Here is a 16948-nt window from a genome sequence, read left to right as displayed (position 1 = left end):
CAAGAGTGAGCGTGCAAGAGACGCCAATGAGCATACAAGAAACGCCAGTGAGCATGCGAGAGACGCCAGAGTGTGCGAGATGCCAGTGAGCATGCGAAATGCCAGAGAACGTGCAATGCCAGTGAACGTGCAATGCCAGTGAGCGTGCAATGCCAGTGAGCGTGCAATGCCAGTGAGAGTGCAATGCCAGTGAATGCAATGCCAGTGAGAGTGCAATGCCAGTGAGAGTGCAATGCCAGTGAGAGTGCAATGCCAGTGAGCATGCGAGAGTCGCCAGTGAGCGTGCAGTTGAGGGATTGACAAGAGCGAGGGTGTGTGTGAGGGAAAGAGGTGTGTGGGTACATCCGTCCAATATGAAAATCTAGCATTCCAGCAGCATTCATCGCAGTTGAGCCATAGAAACAACAAGACTCCTCTCATTAAAATTAACAAAAAGGAGACTTCCGGTGGTGTCATGCAAGAGCAAAACACGAAATGTGGCTCCCGGCAGGGTCTTTGTTTTTGATCCCTTTGGCCATAATAAATTGCTCCTCAGTGGAAAAAAATAATTGGATATTCTAAATTTATTTTTAAAATGTCATGTTGCACACTTCATAGACATGTAAAATTTCATACCTGTGAGACAACCCCAAGGAGTCTTGGGTTTCCTGGACCTGCTGTCTCTTTTCCTTTCAACAAATAGTCACCCACTCTCCTGCTGTTATCCCTACACTCCTCCTTGCCTGACTATCATGATGGGGAGTGACCACCCTCTGGTAAGACTATTCCAGAATCCTCTCTCCCTCTTGTATTGTGTGCAATGAAGAGAGCCGCTGCTCCAAATCAGCCACATGTCCTCCTGTTGAGCACCGGGTCCCCCACGATCCCTTTCTCAGTTGTGGTGAGCAAGCCGACTTCTCCCAGAATCCTCCTCAGTCATTTCGCACTGCCGCCCTCTGATGATACTACAACTATTTACTGCGTGATGCAGATTCAATGCCTCCATTCAGTCTCTAGGATTTAACGGAGCAATCTGCTCGGGTTATCCCACACACTAATTATAGATTGTACCAGCGGGTCACAAGATCTTTCAGAAGGCCGCCCCGTAAAGGAGCTAGCTGCAACACAGCCGCTAAAAATCTATCCAGCAGAATTATTCAGTCCAATCACACTTTCCAGCTCTTGGTCCATAATTTTGTTGAAAATATACTTGGATATATGCTTCAAGCATATATCCAAGTATATTTTCAACAAAATTAGGGTTTCAGCCACCTTTTCTGACAGTGAGTTCCAGACTTGCACTGCCTTCTGAAAAATAAAATCTCAACTCTCCTCTAAGCTTTCTGCCAATAACCACAAATCTAAGCCCTGTTGACTGGTATGCTGAGGGAAACATCCTTCCGATTCACTCTACCTCGGCCTCTCATAATTTTAGCCCCCTCAATTAACTTGTCCCTCAGCCTCCCCCCTCAGCCGCCTCCATTTGAAAAAACATATCAGCCTCCTAACGAAAATTCTCCATTCCTAACAACATGCGTATAAATCTCATCTACTCCTCCTCCACTGCAAAAACATCCTTCCAGTAACATGGCAACCAGAGCTTTACATAATATTCTGGTTGTGGCCTAACTAGTTTTTTGTACAGTTATAGCAGAAGCTCCTTGCTCTTTTATTTTTTGCCTCAATATAATCTCAAATAAATAAATATCGATTTACTTGCAAAGCAGAGAATACAATGTTTCTCGACCAAAATATAACATATAGGCTATTCATTTCAGTACTGGACTGTTCACACAAAACATTTAAAATATTGTGGACTTCCAGTGGCATTATGTAGGGGGAAGATATGCATGAGCTATCTCCTGCTAGAGTACTGCACTTGCTGCCCCTTTTTGTTGAGTTTCATGGAGTATTTTCTTTGAAATACCACGTTAAGTGGGCTAAGGATCCTATATAAGTGAAATACCCAGAAAAGTCAGGGGAGAAAAGGTAGACAGTAGAAGGCCGTCGATGGAATCAGAGGCCTCTCAGAGATTGTCAGCAGAGAAAATGGCGGAGGCAGCCTCTGGGGTTCCGTCCACTCCACTAATGGCCGAGGTGCTTTCAAGTAATTTGGCAAACTAATTCAATGAACATTGGTGGGTTTTTTGAAGGACCTCCAGAAATCGATGGTGGCGGCCTTGGCTCACATCACAGTGGCTTTGGAGAAGACCAACAAAACCGTGAAAGTCTATGGAGCCACGATAAAAAACATGGAAGTGGCCCTTGTGAGACAGAGTGGCCAGATTGCCTCACAGGAACTGGAGGTGCCTCTGGAGGCCCAAGCAAATAAATTGCTAACGCCCAAGGTAAATGATTAGAGAATTAGTCCAGGAGGTAAAACATTCGAACTGTGGGGCTGCTAGAGGGGATGGAAGGCCCAATGCCCACCAAGCACTTTGCAGACATTGTTTGGCAAGTGTAATGATATGTAGAATATCATTTTTAATAATTTAATAACTGAACTGTAAGTTAGAATACCAAAGAGAAGATGCTGGAAAATCGCAGCAGGTCTGGCAGCATCTGTAGGGAGAGAACAGACCTAAGGGTCATCTGGACTCGAAACGTTAGCTCTTTACTCTCCCTACAGATGCTGCCAAACCCGCTGAGATTTTCCAGCATCTTCTCTTTGGTTTCAGATTCCAGTATCCGCAGTAATTTGCTTTTATTCAGTGTAAGTTAGGATAGGTGCCGTACGCATAGACTGAGATTCTAGCATCCAACCACAGGTGGCGTGGTAACAGGAGTAGGTCACTAGAAGATAGGCTGCATGGAAATGGGATATCATCTCTTGGACAACAGCACAGACAAAAAATCTGGACAACAAGCACAGTTGCATATCGAGCAGCTCCTGAGTTGACAGTGATCAATAAGAGTAAACCATAGTTATTTGTATTTAGCCGTAATATCCAACTGCAATCTTACATCATAGAAACAATTAATAAACAGTTTTGTTCATTTGCAAAGCCGTATATTCTCTGAGCACTTCAGCTACAAAGACCTCTCCATCCGTGTGTGCAGAGAACATTACAGTAAGATGTTGGAGGAGAGTGGATTCACGTCCCCTCCTGAGTTGGACCGAGCCCCCCATACACTCCGACAGAGGCCTCGTCTTAGGATCACCACGTGCAGCAATAGTGAAGTTACATAGCTTCAAACAGAATGAGCAGATTCTGAGATGGCCGAGGGAGCATCATGACTTCAAATGGGAAGGTCACACCATCAGACTTTACCAAGATATGGGAGTGGAGCTGGCAAAGAAGAGGGCTGCTTTCAACAAAGCCAAAGGTCATTCTCTACAAAAGTGGAGTCTGATTTGGTGTGGTATACCCAGCACGGCCAAGAGTGACTTTCGAGGGAAAGGACTACTTATTTCATAATAATAATCACTTATTGTCATAGGTAGGCTTCAATGAAGTTACTGTGAAAAGCCCCTAGTCGCCACATTCCGGCGCCTGTTCGGGGAAGCTGGTACGGGAATTGAACCTGCGCTGCTGGCATTGTTCTGGATTACAAGCCAGCTGTTTAGCCCACTGTGCTAAACCAGCCCCTAAGGCGAACTGGACTCCTTTGTTAATAAACACTGGTTGGGTGCAGTGTGATTGACTTTTTTGGGTGTTGGAGATGGGAATGTTGAATTGTTGGGGTTCCACGTTTATGTTTGCATTTTCCTGTTCCTGTAGGGGTTGAAATTTACTTTGGACTTAGGTTTGTGTTTTAGTTTCACGTGGGGTTTCGTTTGGTTTGTTATGAAAATATATAGCTCCCTGTTGGGAGCGTAATGGTTCATGGGGTTTAGTATTTTGTTGTTGTAACCATTTTTCTTCACTCTAATTGGGAGCCTTCCTAGTTAGCAAACGGGAGCAGTGTTGAAAGATTGACTGCAGCTCATTATAGTAGTTTTTTAGATAATGAGCAGTGTTCTTGTTTTGTTTCGGTTCGTTAGAAGTAGATTTTAGTTGGTTGTGTTCGTATTCGAGGGTTGGGGTGGGGGGGGGGGGGGGGTGGGGGGGGTGGGGGGGGGGGGGAAGAGAGAAAAGAGGTGTGGTAGATTGCTGATGGTGCCTGCAATTTTTGTTTCATCTTGTGATTTGGCTTGGCGGCCATCTTGGGAGGCCTGTTTGCAGTTTGGTGACCATCTTGGGTGGGCCTGGTTATTGTACCTTTTATGCATCTGATGGTAATCTCTCTTGGTGGAATTGCCTGATTCTGGATTGAGGGGGGTGGGAGACCCCCAATTGTTTTGGTCACCTGGAATGTTAGGAGGGTTGAATGGCCCAGTGAAAAGGTTTAGAGCTTTTGCTCATCTTCAGAGTTCAAAATCCGGCGCGGTATTTTTGCAGCAGACCCATTTGCTCATCAGGAACCAGACAAGGCTGTGGAAGGGGTGGGTGGAACCAGCCTTTCATTTGAGCTTCGACGGTAGGGCCCAGGGTGTTGCAATATCAATAAACGGGTTCAGTTTTCTGCCGCAAAGATTTTGGCCAATCCCAATGGCAGATGTTATTGTCTGTGGCTTTCTCACAGGCACTCTGGTGGTTCTGGTTAATATCTATGCTCCAAACTCACGCGATACAAATTTTACTAATATTCTGCCGACCGACCTCCCCGAATTGTATTTGCATCATCTTATTTTGGTTGGGGAATTAAATTACGTTCTGAATCTTAGTCTGGATCGGTCCAAGCCCAAATCTGATTCCATCAGGGGTGGCCAGAGCTTTGTTCTTTTTCACAAAACAGATTTGGGGGGCTGGGGGGTGAAAGAGAAGAGATCCTTGCACATTTTGCACCCAGGTAATGAAGATTTTTCATTTTCCCCATGTGATTTAAGTATATTCGCGGATCGATTTTGTTGTGGTGGATAGGTCTCTCCTCCCTTCTGTGATGGTTACTCAGCGATTGTGATTTCAGACCATGCCCCATACTTTGATGATCTGGCACGAGAGTCAGGTCTCCCAGAGTCCGCCATGGAGGTTGAACACAACATTATTAATGGACAAGAAATTTTGTGAAGGCATATCCACCGTCACGGGGGAATATATAAAATGTAATAAAAATTAGTCAATTTCACCTTCTATGCTGTGGGAATCCCTTAAGGTGATCCTCGGGTAGGGGGGGATTATCTCCGACAAAGTGCACATGATGAAGACAGCGAGGGCGGAGCAGCAGAGACTGGAGGACGCCATTCTTGAGGTGGACCACCAGTATTCGCTTGCCCCAACCCCAGAGGTGTTGGCAAGCCAGAAGACGCTGCAGACACAATTCAAGTTATTGTCAAGAGACAGAGCGGTGGGCCAACTGCGACACTCGAGGGGCATGTATTATGAATACGGGGAAAAGGTCAGTCGCCTCTTAGCACACCAGCTAAAGCAACAGGCAGCTTTCTAGAAGATTGTACAGGTACGTAACTCAGGCGGCAGCCTGGTTTCCACCCCTCCTCTAGTTAATGCGGCTCTTCAGTCATTCTATCAGTGTTTCTATAGATGAAAAATGAAATGAAAATCGCTTATTGTCACAAGTAGTATTCAAATTAAGTTACTGTGAAAAGCCCCTAGTCGCCAAATTCTGGCACCTGTTCAGAGCCTCCGGCTGGGGAATCGGTCATAAATGACTTTTTGGACAGCCTATCCATCTCAGCTGTGGAAGGGGAGAGGAGCAAGGAGTTCAAATCCACTTTGGGCCCAGAGGAAATCATGAAATGCATTGGGTTGATGCAGACTGGTAAAACCCCTGGCCCAGATGGCTTCCCCAGTGAATTTTTTTTTATTTTATTTTTTTTTTTTTTTAAGAGGTTTGTGGATCAGTTGGTATCTTAAATTCTAGATACGTTTAATGATTCCTTGTCTAACCTCACACAGAACGTTCTTTTTTTCAGTATTTTTATCCAGCCATTCTTCAAAAATTTTACAATACAAAACAACCCCACAAAAACCTCCAGCCCCCAAACCCCCCTCCCCCAACAGTCAATGGTAACCAACTCCCGAAAATGCATGATGAACAAACCCCAACAATTGTATAACCCATCACTCGGCTCCCCACCCCCCAGCGCAAACTTCACCTCCAGGGTCAGAAACTCCAGCAGGTCACCACGCCACGCCAAGGCATAGGGTGGAGAGGCTGACCTCCACCCAACAAAACCCACCCAAGAGCAATCACGAGGCGAAGGTCAAAACATCTGCCCCGCACCTGCCTGCATGTCCAGCCGGTCCAACATCCTGAATATGCCTTCTAGGGGACCGGGCTCGACGTCCACATGTAAAACCCCCAAAATGGTGCTGAGCACCATCCTCCAAAATCTTTCCAGCTTCAGGCAGGACCAAAACTTATGCACATGGTTCACAGGACGCCTTCCACACTCCTCAAAGACATCCTCCATCCCCTCGAACAGCCGGCTCAAACTTGGTTTTGTTAAGTTAGCCATATACATTACCTTCAGCTGTATCAGCCCCAGCCTCGCACACAACGTCGAGGTGTTTACGCTCTGCAACACCTCACACCACAGACCTTCCTCCAGCACTACCCCCAAATCTTCCTCCCACTTTGCCTTAAATCACCCCCCCCCCACCCCTGCCCCAGCGACACAACGTCCTCTTCCAAAATCCTCCCATATATTGCCAAGACGACCCTCCTCTCCAACTCCCCCGCTGACACCACCGCCACCCCAACAATGAGGAGGCAGGCGTGATCAGGAAGGTCGGAAAGATCTTCCTCACAAAGTCCCGCATCTGCATATATCTGAAACTTTCACCCTGCCCCAGCCCAAACTTCTCATCCAACTCCTCCAAACTCGTAAATCGCACTCCCTGGAACAAATCCTTCATTTCCCTAATCCCCCTCCTCTTCCCACCCCCAAAATCTTGCATCCATCCTCCCTGGCTCAAACCCATGATTCCCCCTAATTGGCATTCCCCCCTGACACAGCCCCCAGCCTAATATGCTGTCTAAACTGCCTCCAAATCTTCAACGTGGCCACCACCATCAGACTCACCGAATAATTCACTGGGGTCATCGGAAGCAGCGTCGTTACCATGTCCCACAATCCCGACCCCCTCCATCCTTAACCACAGAGCACCCCCGTCCCTGCTCCAGCCCCAACCTTCTCTGCATTTGCCACCCAATAATAATACAACAAATTTGGGAGGCCCAACCCTCTCGCCTGCCATCCCCTCTGCCGTATCACCCTCCTAATCCTGGCCGCCTTCCCCGCCAAAACAAACGAGATCATCAACCTGTCCAACCTCCTGAAAAATGCCTTGGGCAAAAGGACCAGCAGACATTGAAGCAAAAGCAGGAATCGCAGCAAAACATTCATCTTAACTGCCTGCACCCGGCCTGCCAACGACAAGAGGGAGACTGTCCCACCTCAGCAAATCAGCCTTCACCCTCCCCGCCAAACTAGTGAATTTAAACTTCCAAGTCCTGCCCAATCCTGGGCCTTTCTCCTTGATTCTTAACAAAGACAAAGATCCAACTGAGTGTGGGTTGTATCGACCTATATCACTCTTAAATGCAAATGCTAAGTTACTTGCCAAAATGCTAGCTCTGCGGCTCAAGCCCGGACTCCCAGAGGTGATTTCAGAGGATCAGACAGGATTCATTAAGGGTAAGCAATTGTTGGCCAATATACATTGCCTGCTAAATGTTATCCTTTTCTCCTCTTCGGTGTCCGAATTGGAGGTGACTGTTTCCCTAGATGCCGAAAAGGCATTTGATGGATTGGAGTGGGAATATCTGTTTCAGATTCTAGGGAGGTTCGGATTTGGACATCAGTTTATCTCCAGGATTCAACTACTGTATTGGGCCCCACTGTGAGTGTTTGTACGAATGCTTTGAACTCTGGATACTTCCCATTGAATAGGGGCACAAGGCAGCAGTGTCCACTGTCTCGCTCCCATTTGCTTTGGCAATAGAACCACTTGCTATAGTGGTAAGTAGAGGGGGATAAATCGGGGAGTGGTGGAGCATCGGGTTTCCCTTTACGTGGGATGACCTACTTCTCTATATTAAAGACCCAGTACCCTCTATGAACGAGATAACGAAACTGCTTGAGAGTTTTGGTTCCTTCTCTGGGTACAAGTTGAATTTGGACAGAGTGAATGCTTCCTGGTCAACCCCCCAGGTAAGAAAGCCCAACTGAAGACACTACCTTGTTTCCTTGCCAAGACTAGCTTTTGTTATCTGGGGGTCCAGGTAGCCCACAATTGGGCCTCACTGAATAAATTAAATTAAATTATACTAGTCTTGTTCATGGTGTCAAGTGAGACTTAGAGGTAGGATAAACACTCAATGTCCTTGGCAGGCAGGGGTCAGACTTTAAAATGAACATAATCCAGAGAATTTTATTATTTTTCAATGTCTCCCAATTTTTCTTCCCAATTCCTTTTTGTCAAAGTCAATAATTAATGTCCTCCTTTATTGGAGGGTAAGACTCAAGGATACGTGGAATTTTTCAAATTTACCAAAGAGATAGGTAATCTGGGGGCTGTGCTCTACCCAATTTATTGTTTTACTATTGGGCATTCAATATTCTGTAGATATTCTTGTGGTTCAGTGATCCTGGTTCCACATGGAGGCAAGCTCCTTGGTGCAATGGTGACCATATTGTTGCCTTTCTCTCCAGTAATATTTTCCCTGAATCCAGTGGTGGTACCCATTCTTAGAATCTGGAAGCAGTTCAGGCAGCATTTTAAGCTCTGTCCCCAGTCTTCACTAGCCCCCATCTGCAATAACCAGCTTTTCCTTCCTGTCAGCGGGTTTGGACTCGACGTTCGCCATGGGAGTGGAAGGGTTTGGAGAGGAGACTTGGCAGTTTTAACGAGGTGGCAGAGAAATTCCAACTGCCTGGTTCCAGTCTATTTAAATATATTCATATTTGCGATTTTTCACGCAAGGCTTTCCCTTGGCACCACCCTCTTCCCTGTTGAAGAGCATTTTATATTTGGCCGGGTCTGGTGGAGGGACTGTTTGCGGAATATATGGCCATACCCTCTCAGCGGAGTCAGTTCCACCGAAGTGAGATGAGGGCAAAATGGGAAGGCGAGTTGGGACCCATTCTGGATGAGGAGGTATGGAGTGAGGCCTTTTACAAGGTCAACTCCACATCTTCATGTGCTAGGCTCAGTCAATTCAAGATGGTCCATAGGGTGTATCTGACTAAAGCGGGGATGAGTGGATTTTTCTCCGAGGTGGAGAACAAGTGTGAGCATTGCTTTCAGGGGTCGGCTAACCGCACTCATAGGTTCTGGTCTTGACCCAAGTTGGTCGGCTTTTGGGCCTCTTTCTTCAACACCATGTCAGAGATACTCAATGCCCGCTGGTGGCCATTTTGGGGGTGTATCAGGCGCTTCAGACGGGGGTGAAGGCAGATTTCTTCGCCTTCGCTTGTTGATAGCCCGGAGATGAATTCTCCTTGGGTGGAGGTCTTCTACTCTGCCTACTGCCTCAGCTTGGTTGGGTGACCTCATGTCTTTCTTACATTTGGGAAAAGTTAAGCACACCATTAGAGGGCTGGTAGAAGGGTTCTAGCTAAGATGGTAGCCATTAATTTCCTTTTTTAAGCAGCAAGTCACCTTCAACTGTTAGGGTGTTTAGTTTAGTTTTTTGGGTTAAGTTAATATGTGCTTTTGCTTGTTAATCCCACCCTTTTATTGTGTAAATTGGTTAATTGTTTTGTATGAATTTGTTTATTCTGAAAATGTTTTCACAAACATATTTTTAAAAAACATTTAAAAGACTGTACATTAACTGACCCAAATAGTCATAGTTCTGGATTGCATGGGGCAGCAGGGTGGCACAGTGGTTAGCACTGGGACTGCGGTGCTGAGGACCCGGGTTGGAATCCCGGCCCTGGGTCACTGTCCATGTGGAGTTTGCACATTCTCCCCGTGTTTGCGTGGGTTTCACCCCCACAACCCAAAGCTGTGCAGGGTAGGTGGATTGGCTATGCCAAATTGCCCTTTAATTGGAAAAAGAAAATAACTGGGTACTCTAAATGTTGGGGGAAAAAAGTTCTAGATAGCATGGTAATTTTTTCAATGTTGAGGAGATAGCCAAGATGTATTTTTAAGGCAGACTTTCCAAGAAAACACATATTTCTAATGCATCATCAGTATTTAAGTCAGTTCCAATGAAACAGATTTTACTCTGAATCATGAGCGAACAGAACTCATCATTTATTGGACTTGTATAGATTTTCTATGGGTTTTGCATGGCAAATTGCGGTCAGATGAACATCCAAACAGGGTATCTGGGACCAATGCGAACTAGGCTGGCCACTGTCTTTTCCTTAACCAATCAGACCGAAGGACCGTAAAAGAGCAGTACAGCGTCTGAGCCAAAAATGGTAAGTTAGTATGCTGAAGTCAGCATCAAATGAGGTACAGAAAGCCAAAGAGAAAAAAGATTGGATTGCGAGAGAAATATGGAACATAAAATAGAATGTATATACCCTGTATATACTTTTTTTTTAAACCCTACAACAATAATTTAAAACTGAAAGAATGACACTCCACACTTAGAAAAGTTAATTTTCAGTGTTAAGGTGTTATTTGGCAGCATTTCTTGCATCACTGTTAAATATGGAATGGACAAACCCTAATTTTTTAATTGCAATTTTAATCCATATCTATGATGTCAGTACAGGAACTTCATACTGTCAATACATTTAAATAGGCAACACTATGGTGTTTACATGCAGCTTCTATCACACACATATCCAGATTTTCACTTTCAACTCTGCATGTGTGGTAATACTGGAGAATGCTATTAGCCAACCATTATTTTCACAGCAAGATTCGTCCTATTCTTTTTTTTGATTAACATCTCTATCTTGCTCAATCTGGCTGCTACTTAAGTCTTGCTCAACTCTTCAGTCATTTGTATTCAGCCTGGCAGTTTCCTTGAATGACATATTGAGTAACATAACTTGACACCAAAATAACTGCTATTTTTACCAGCGCCCTGGATATGATAATTTGAATTAAGAGTAGACATTATCTGCAATTCTACTTTTTTAGAACTACCGATGCTCTGAATAATTTGAAATAAGATGGAGTATATTGTAGAACATATTTATTATGTTTTATTCCGGTTTGTGTTTTCACTCAACACGGTATTTTCTCAGTCATTATCACCCCTTCTCCTGCCTCATTGGAGGATGGCCAGCTCAAAAACTAGAAAAAAAACTGCATACTGACAAAGAGCTACAAATTTCAAATATGGTATACAGAACTTTTATGTTCAATTACATATCTAGCACAAATTGCAAATGAGCCAGAATGAAAGAAATGCTGCCAATTCAATCTCATATTGGACCTCGCTAATTGAATCCATAAGTAGGTACAATGAGCCAATCCCGAGTAATAAAATGTGGCAGGTCTATTGCCAGGTAAGTTTTCAAAGCTATGGATTTACCACCAATTCTGAACTGTATGTTTCTCCAACAAAGTCACATGTGAAACATATATTGAATGCTTTCCAAAAAAAATCAAGTAAAATTTTGCAATTATAACAGCCTTTATTCACTAGTTTGTTAGCTTATCAAAAGCAGTGGAAATAATAAATTATGTTTTAAGTTCACTCTGATTACTTCTTATACTCAAAAGGTAAATAAAATGAGGCAGACAAATGGGTTCATCTTAGAAACCACAGTATCCAATTTTAAAACATTCTATGATTTTTACCTCCATAACTCTAACCAGAAGGCTATTTCATCTGAAGAGCTCTTGGCCATGTTTAGGGTGGAAAAGCAGAAAAAAAGATTGGAGTCAGGTTCTAAACATGTTGTAGCATATATGAAGCACAATTCTCAGTCACGTAATCACATATACTGCACCCGTGTCTCAAAGGTGATGTCCTAGAAATCAAAGCTACAGAAGCTACAACGCTCTGACACCGTCTGCTCCTGATGATATTTCAGTCATGCCAAAGAACCTGGATACATGAATCAACTTTTCCTACAAATATTACAATGAAAATGTACAATGGGTTGGTATAATATATATGTAAATATGTTCCACTATAGATGTATGAATGTACATTCAAGATTAGTTGCTTGGGAAGAAGTGTACTACATTAACTTGTCTGTGTCAGTCATCTATCCACTATCAATGTGAAAGAGGAGATTTGGAACAAAGTGGTGAATTTCAAATGGGTGCCTGACTATGAGTATCAATTTTAAAAATGCAAAACAAATATTAGAACATAAATCATACACAGAAGACCAAAGGGATCCATTTTGAGACATGTAAATGCATTTCAGAATTAACCTCATAAGGATCTGTCAGTAAGTACACATAGAGCACAGCCAAAAATTGGATTAGCCAAAAATAATGAAATCAAATCCAAAAGAGAAACATCAAAATAAAGGTGAAATGGAATGCCCAACTACTACGTATGAACTGTTAAACATCGTGTCAATATGCAGGAGTTACTCGCGCACAAACCAAAGCAGAAAGCATATGCAAGCAATCAAGACAAATCCTACCCAATGATTATACCTTTTGATCCTGCGGATGACAGCCTGTGACTCTGGACCACAGCAATCCACACAAAGATGAAAATGCATAAAGGATTTTATGTTGATGAGAGGAGAACTGTTCAAAAGGTGAAACGAATTTTCAGTTGCTCAAGACCACAACTGTAATATTCTAGAATCACAGAATGGTTCAGCATAAAGGAGGTCATTCAGCCTAATGAGTCCATGTTGACGCTCTGCGAGAGCAACTTCGCTAGTCCCATTTCCTCACCTTTTCCCATAGCCCTGAAAGATTTCGCTCTTCGGGTGGTTTTCCAATTCTATTTTGAAAGCTATGACTGAAGTTGCATCCATCCACGCTCAGGCAGTGCATTACAGATACTAACCACTTGCTGCATAAAAATGTTTTCATGTTTCTTTTGCCAATCACCTTAAAGTACCCTTGGGTACTCGATGCCAAAAAAAATTTATCTCCGTGCACTCTTGTCTAGATCCCTCATGATTTTGAGCAAATCTGTCAAATGTCCTCTCAAACTACTTTTATCCTAGGATAACAACAACAGCTTCTCCATTCTATCCATGAAAATAAAGTCCCTCAACCGTGGAACCATTCTCGTAAATCTTTTCTGCATTTTCTCTCAGGTTTTCACAACTTTCCTAAAATGCAGTGCTTCGAATTGGACACAATGCTCCAGTTGAGACCAAACCAATGTGTTTAATAAAGGTTCATCATTACTTCCTTGCTTTTGTACTCTGTGCCTCTATTTGTAAAGCCCAGGATCCTGCATGCCTTTTTTTCTGCTTTCGAAAACTGCTTTGCTAAATTCAAATGATTTGTGCACTCTGTCTCTCTGTTCCCACACTCTCCTTAGAATTGTATCCTTTAATTTATGCTCTTCTCATTCTTCTTAAAAAGATGTATTACTTGGCAGTTCTCTGCATGTCACGTGCCTGCCCATTCCATCAGCCTACCCATGTCCTCTTGAAGCCTATCACTATCATCCTGACAATTCACAATATTTCCTACTTTTGTCACCCGCAAATTTTAAAATTGTGCCCCGTTTGCCCAAGTCCTGGTTGTTAATATACATCAAGAAAAGAAGTGGTCCATTTACTGAGCACTGGGGAACCTTACTGTACGTGTTTCTCCAGTCTGCAAAACAACCGTTCATCACTACCCTTGGCTTCTTGCCACTCAGCCAACTTTGTATCCATGTTGCTACTGATCCTTTTATTCAAGAGGATTCAATTTTGTTGGCAAGTTGATTATGCAGCATTTTATCAAACACCTTTTGGAAGTCGCTGTACACCAAATCAAGCGCATAACCTTCAAGTCACTCTATTACTACATCAAAACATTTAATCAAGTTAGTTAAACAAAATCTACCTTTAATAAATCAGTGTTGGCTTTCCTTAGTTAATCCATATCTGCCTAAGCAACTGTTCTTTTTGAACCGGGTTGTTGTTTCTAAAAGTGTTGCACCAGCGAGGTTAAACTGACTCGCTAGTTGCTAGGCTTACATCCTCTTTCGAACAAGCATGCAGCACTTGTAATTCTCCAGCCCTCTGACAATACTCCTCCAAATCTAAGGAAGATTGATGGATTATGGCCAGTACTTCTGCAATTTTCACCTTACTTCCCTCACTTGGCCAGCCTTTTTAGTACCTTCTTGTTACTACTTTTTTGCCTGAACTACCTTTTCCATTATGACTTCAGCAGCATCATCTTTCTTGAAACAGATATAAAGTACTCATTTAGTACCTCAGCCATGCCTCATGTCTAGATCCACTTTTCAGTCCCTCTCCATATACGAACCAAAGAACTGCCTTGTGTCAGCATGCCAGTCTCTGCTTATACTTTTCCTTTGTCTTTCCACCTCTCCTCTGAATTTCCAATAATTAGCCCAGTTCTCACTTGTATAATCAGCCATGACACCTGTCAGCTGCATCATTTCTCAGCTTCATCTTACTTTCTACCTCTTTTGTTGTCCCGGGAGTTCAGGCTTTGGCTGCCTTTTCTTTCTCTCTTGGGAATCTATATCAACTGTGTGCAAATCATCTCTTCTTTAAAGATAGCCAATTTTTGATTCCAATTTACACAGTGTGAACTATTAATGCATTTCTTTCTAAAAGGACTTAACACATGAGAGGGGAAAATTGAGTTATAAAAATGATGCTCCAAGTTATTAAAGATTCAAAGAACTCAACTGCTTTTTATTGAAGGAACAGCATGGTAACACAGTAGTTAGCACAGTTGCTTCACAGCTCCAGAGTCCCAGGTTCGATTCCCGGCTTGGGTTACTGTCTGTGCGGAGTCTGCATATTCTCCCCATATCTGCGTGGGTTTCCTCCGGGTGCTCCGATTTCTTCCCACAGTCCAAAGATGTGCAGGTTAGGTGGATTGGCGATGATAAATTGCCCTTAGTGTCCAAAAAGGTTAGGTGGGGTTACTGGGTTACGGGGATAGGGTGGAGGCATGGGCTTAAGTGGGGTGTTCTTTCCAAGGACCGGTGCAGACTAGATGGGCCAAATGGCCTCCTTCTGCACTGTAAATTCCATGATTCTATGATAACTCTGATGGGAGAATAAAAGGGCTGTAGTTTTCTAAAATACATCTATGTTATTTATGGCCTAACTGCAATATAACAGGAGGGACAGGTGAGAAAAAGGATAAAAGGAATTACATTTATGGAGCATGTCATTAGTTTTGGAAACTTCCATCAAATATTCCCGTAACAGCCTCCCCGAACAGGCGCCGGAATGTGGCGACTAGGGGCTTTTCACAGTAACTTCATTTGAAGCCTACTTGTGACAATAAGTGATTTTCATTTCATTTTCATTTTTCATTCATATTTGGTCAGAACACCAGGAGAACTTCCCCAGTTTGAATATCATGGAGCCCATCTGAATGAACCACTATAAAAGGGAAAAATACAAATTTTACATTTCATTCATTCTTCATTTCAGTGAAAAAGGAAATACAAAATTCTTGCTCACCTATAACCTGGTAGTTCATGTAAAATGCCCCACTCCCTTTCCTCCCTATACAGTGAGGCATCTTCAACTTGAAAGGAAGATTTCAACTCTTAAACGTCAGATAGGAAACCATCAAATTGCTGTTAAAATAGATCTTTTTCAAAGTGAAGGCAGCTTACCATATCGTGGCATGAGTTTGCAAATATTATTTTTTATTTTATAAGTGTGTTCCTCACCTCACTGGTGTTCCTCATCCCAACTGATCTTGTGTATTTACTTTATACCGTCCCTATGCTCCTCATTCTGCTGCTGCAATAAATTAACTCCTTAACCTCAACTCGTGTTCCATTTGTCCACTGAGTTCACTGCCTGTTGTCCTCCCTTGAGCTCCCTCTACATACAATACACCTATAAAATTCATGGTTACCCACTCATCTGTGCCAATTCACCTGGCCTCACTTCCTATTATCTCAACTTCAAGCCATCTCTGAGCCACTGGTTCATATATACAGCTATTCACACAAATTTGGGACTGTTTCCAAGTACTAGAAAAAGGTCCATCTGGTGTCTATATTTAAAAATAGAAATAGTTCTGAATTAAGAAATTAGAGATGATAAGTTGTAGGCAAGGTGCTAGTTTTATGTGAACCATTTGGTAGAAGAATAGCATTAAATAATCCTTGCTTGGCTTTAGGGGGGGGGAGTTCCTGTCTCATCAACTTGATTGAATTTCCTGGAGTTTTCCCCTCCTGAAAATTGATCCAAAGATTGTTTAAAATCTCTCCCAGAAGATTGAGAGATTGAGTGTGTAAGAGAGAGGGAGTAGGATAGGTTTAATAGTGTTAACAGCTTGCAACATGTGGGGCAGGAAAGGCTTGATGAATCAGCTAGTCATTTCTCGTTTTATTTTGTATTTTTTTATATTTTATTCAAACCCACCACTCAATCTTTAATTGTGGATTACATTTTCATAAAGTTATTTTTCTTCACTAGTTTAGAAATAACATTCCAGGGAAACATCTACCATATATACTTGTAAAATTATCTTCTGCAGATGTTGAGCTGTTAAGATTGTTGATTAATTAGTAGTGGTAGCTAAAATTAAAAGATTTAACTCAAATTAGTTGCAATGTTGGAAAGTGTAGGTGGTTACACTCCGGGCCTGGGTTTGAAGTTATGGCCACAGAATTAGAAAATTATGTTTTTATGGCAGCTGATAGAAGTTCTAACAGCAAAAAATTTGCACACTACTTTTTAAGTGGTGAGCATCCCCAGACACCACAGAGATTTGAATAACAGCAAACAGAAATATAAAGTACAGTGGAAGTGACTAAAGATAAGTAAGGTGAAGAGATAGTTTTTAAATGAGACATTAGCAGACTGCTTGAAGATCACTCAAGGGAAAATGGGAGAAAGGGAGACAACGAAGATGCTAAGGATGCCACAGGAATGGCTGGTGTGAAAACGAAAAGATTCATG

At 42.9% G+C, this 16948-nt stretch overlaps 1 protein-coding gene across 7 annotated transcripts in view; it reads right to left on the bottom strand.

Annotated features, from left to right (window-relative positions):
* srpk2 (SRSF protein kinase 2) overlaps positions 1–16948 on the bottom strand; it is a 366377-nt gene that overhangs the window by 149961 nt on the left and 199468 nt on the right. The window contains exon 1 of one of the 7 annotated variants that reach the window (XM_072471290.1): positions 12516–12660. The exons of the other annotated variants lie outside the window; for them this stretch is intronic. Within the exon in view, the coding sequence (XP_072327391.1) occupies positions 12516–12583 (68 nt within the window). The 5' untranslated portion in view covers positions 12584–12660. Of the gene's footprint in view, positions 1–12515; positions 12661–16948 lie in introns of those variants that run through there. 7 annotated transcript variants of the gene reach the window in all.

This window comes from Scyliorhinus torazame, chromosome 13, assembly GCF_047496885.1.
Source record: "Scyliorhinus torazame isolate Kashiwa2021f chromosome 13, sScyTor2.1, whole genome shotgun sequence".
Classification (NCBI taxonomy): Eukaryota; Metazoa; Chordata; class Chondrichthyes; order Carcharhiniformes; family Scyliorhinidae; genus Scyliorhinus; species Scyliorhinus torazame.
The sequence above is the reverse complement of the archived record's forward strand: the minus strand, read 5'-3'. Positions and strand labels throughout refer to the sequence as shown.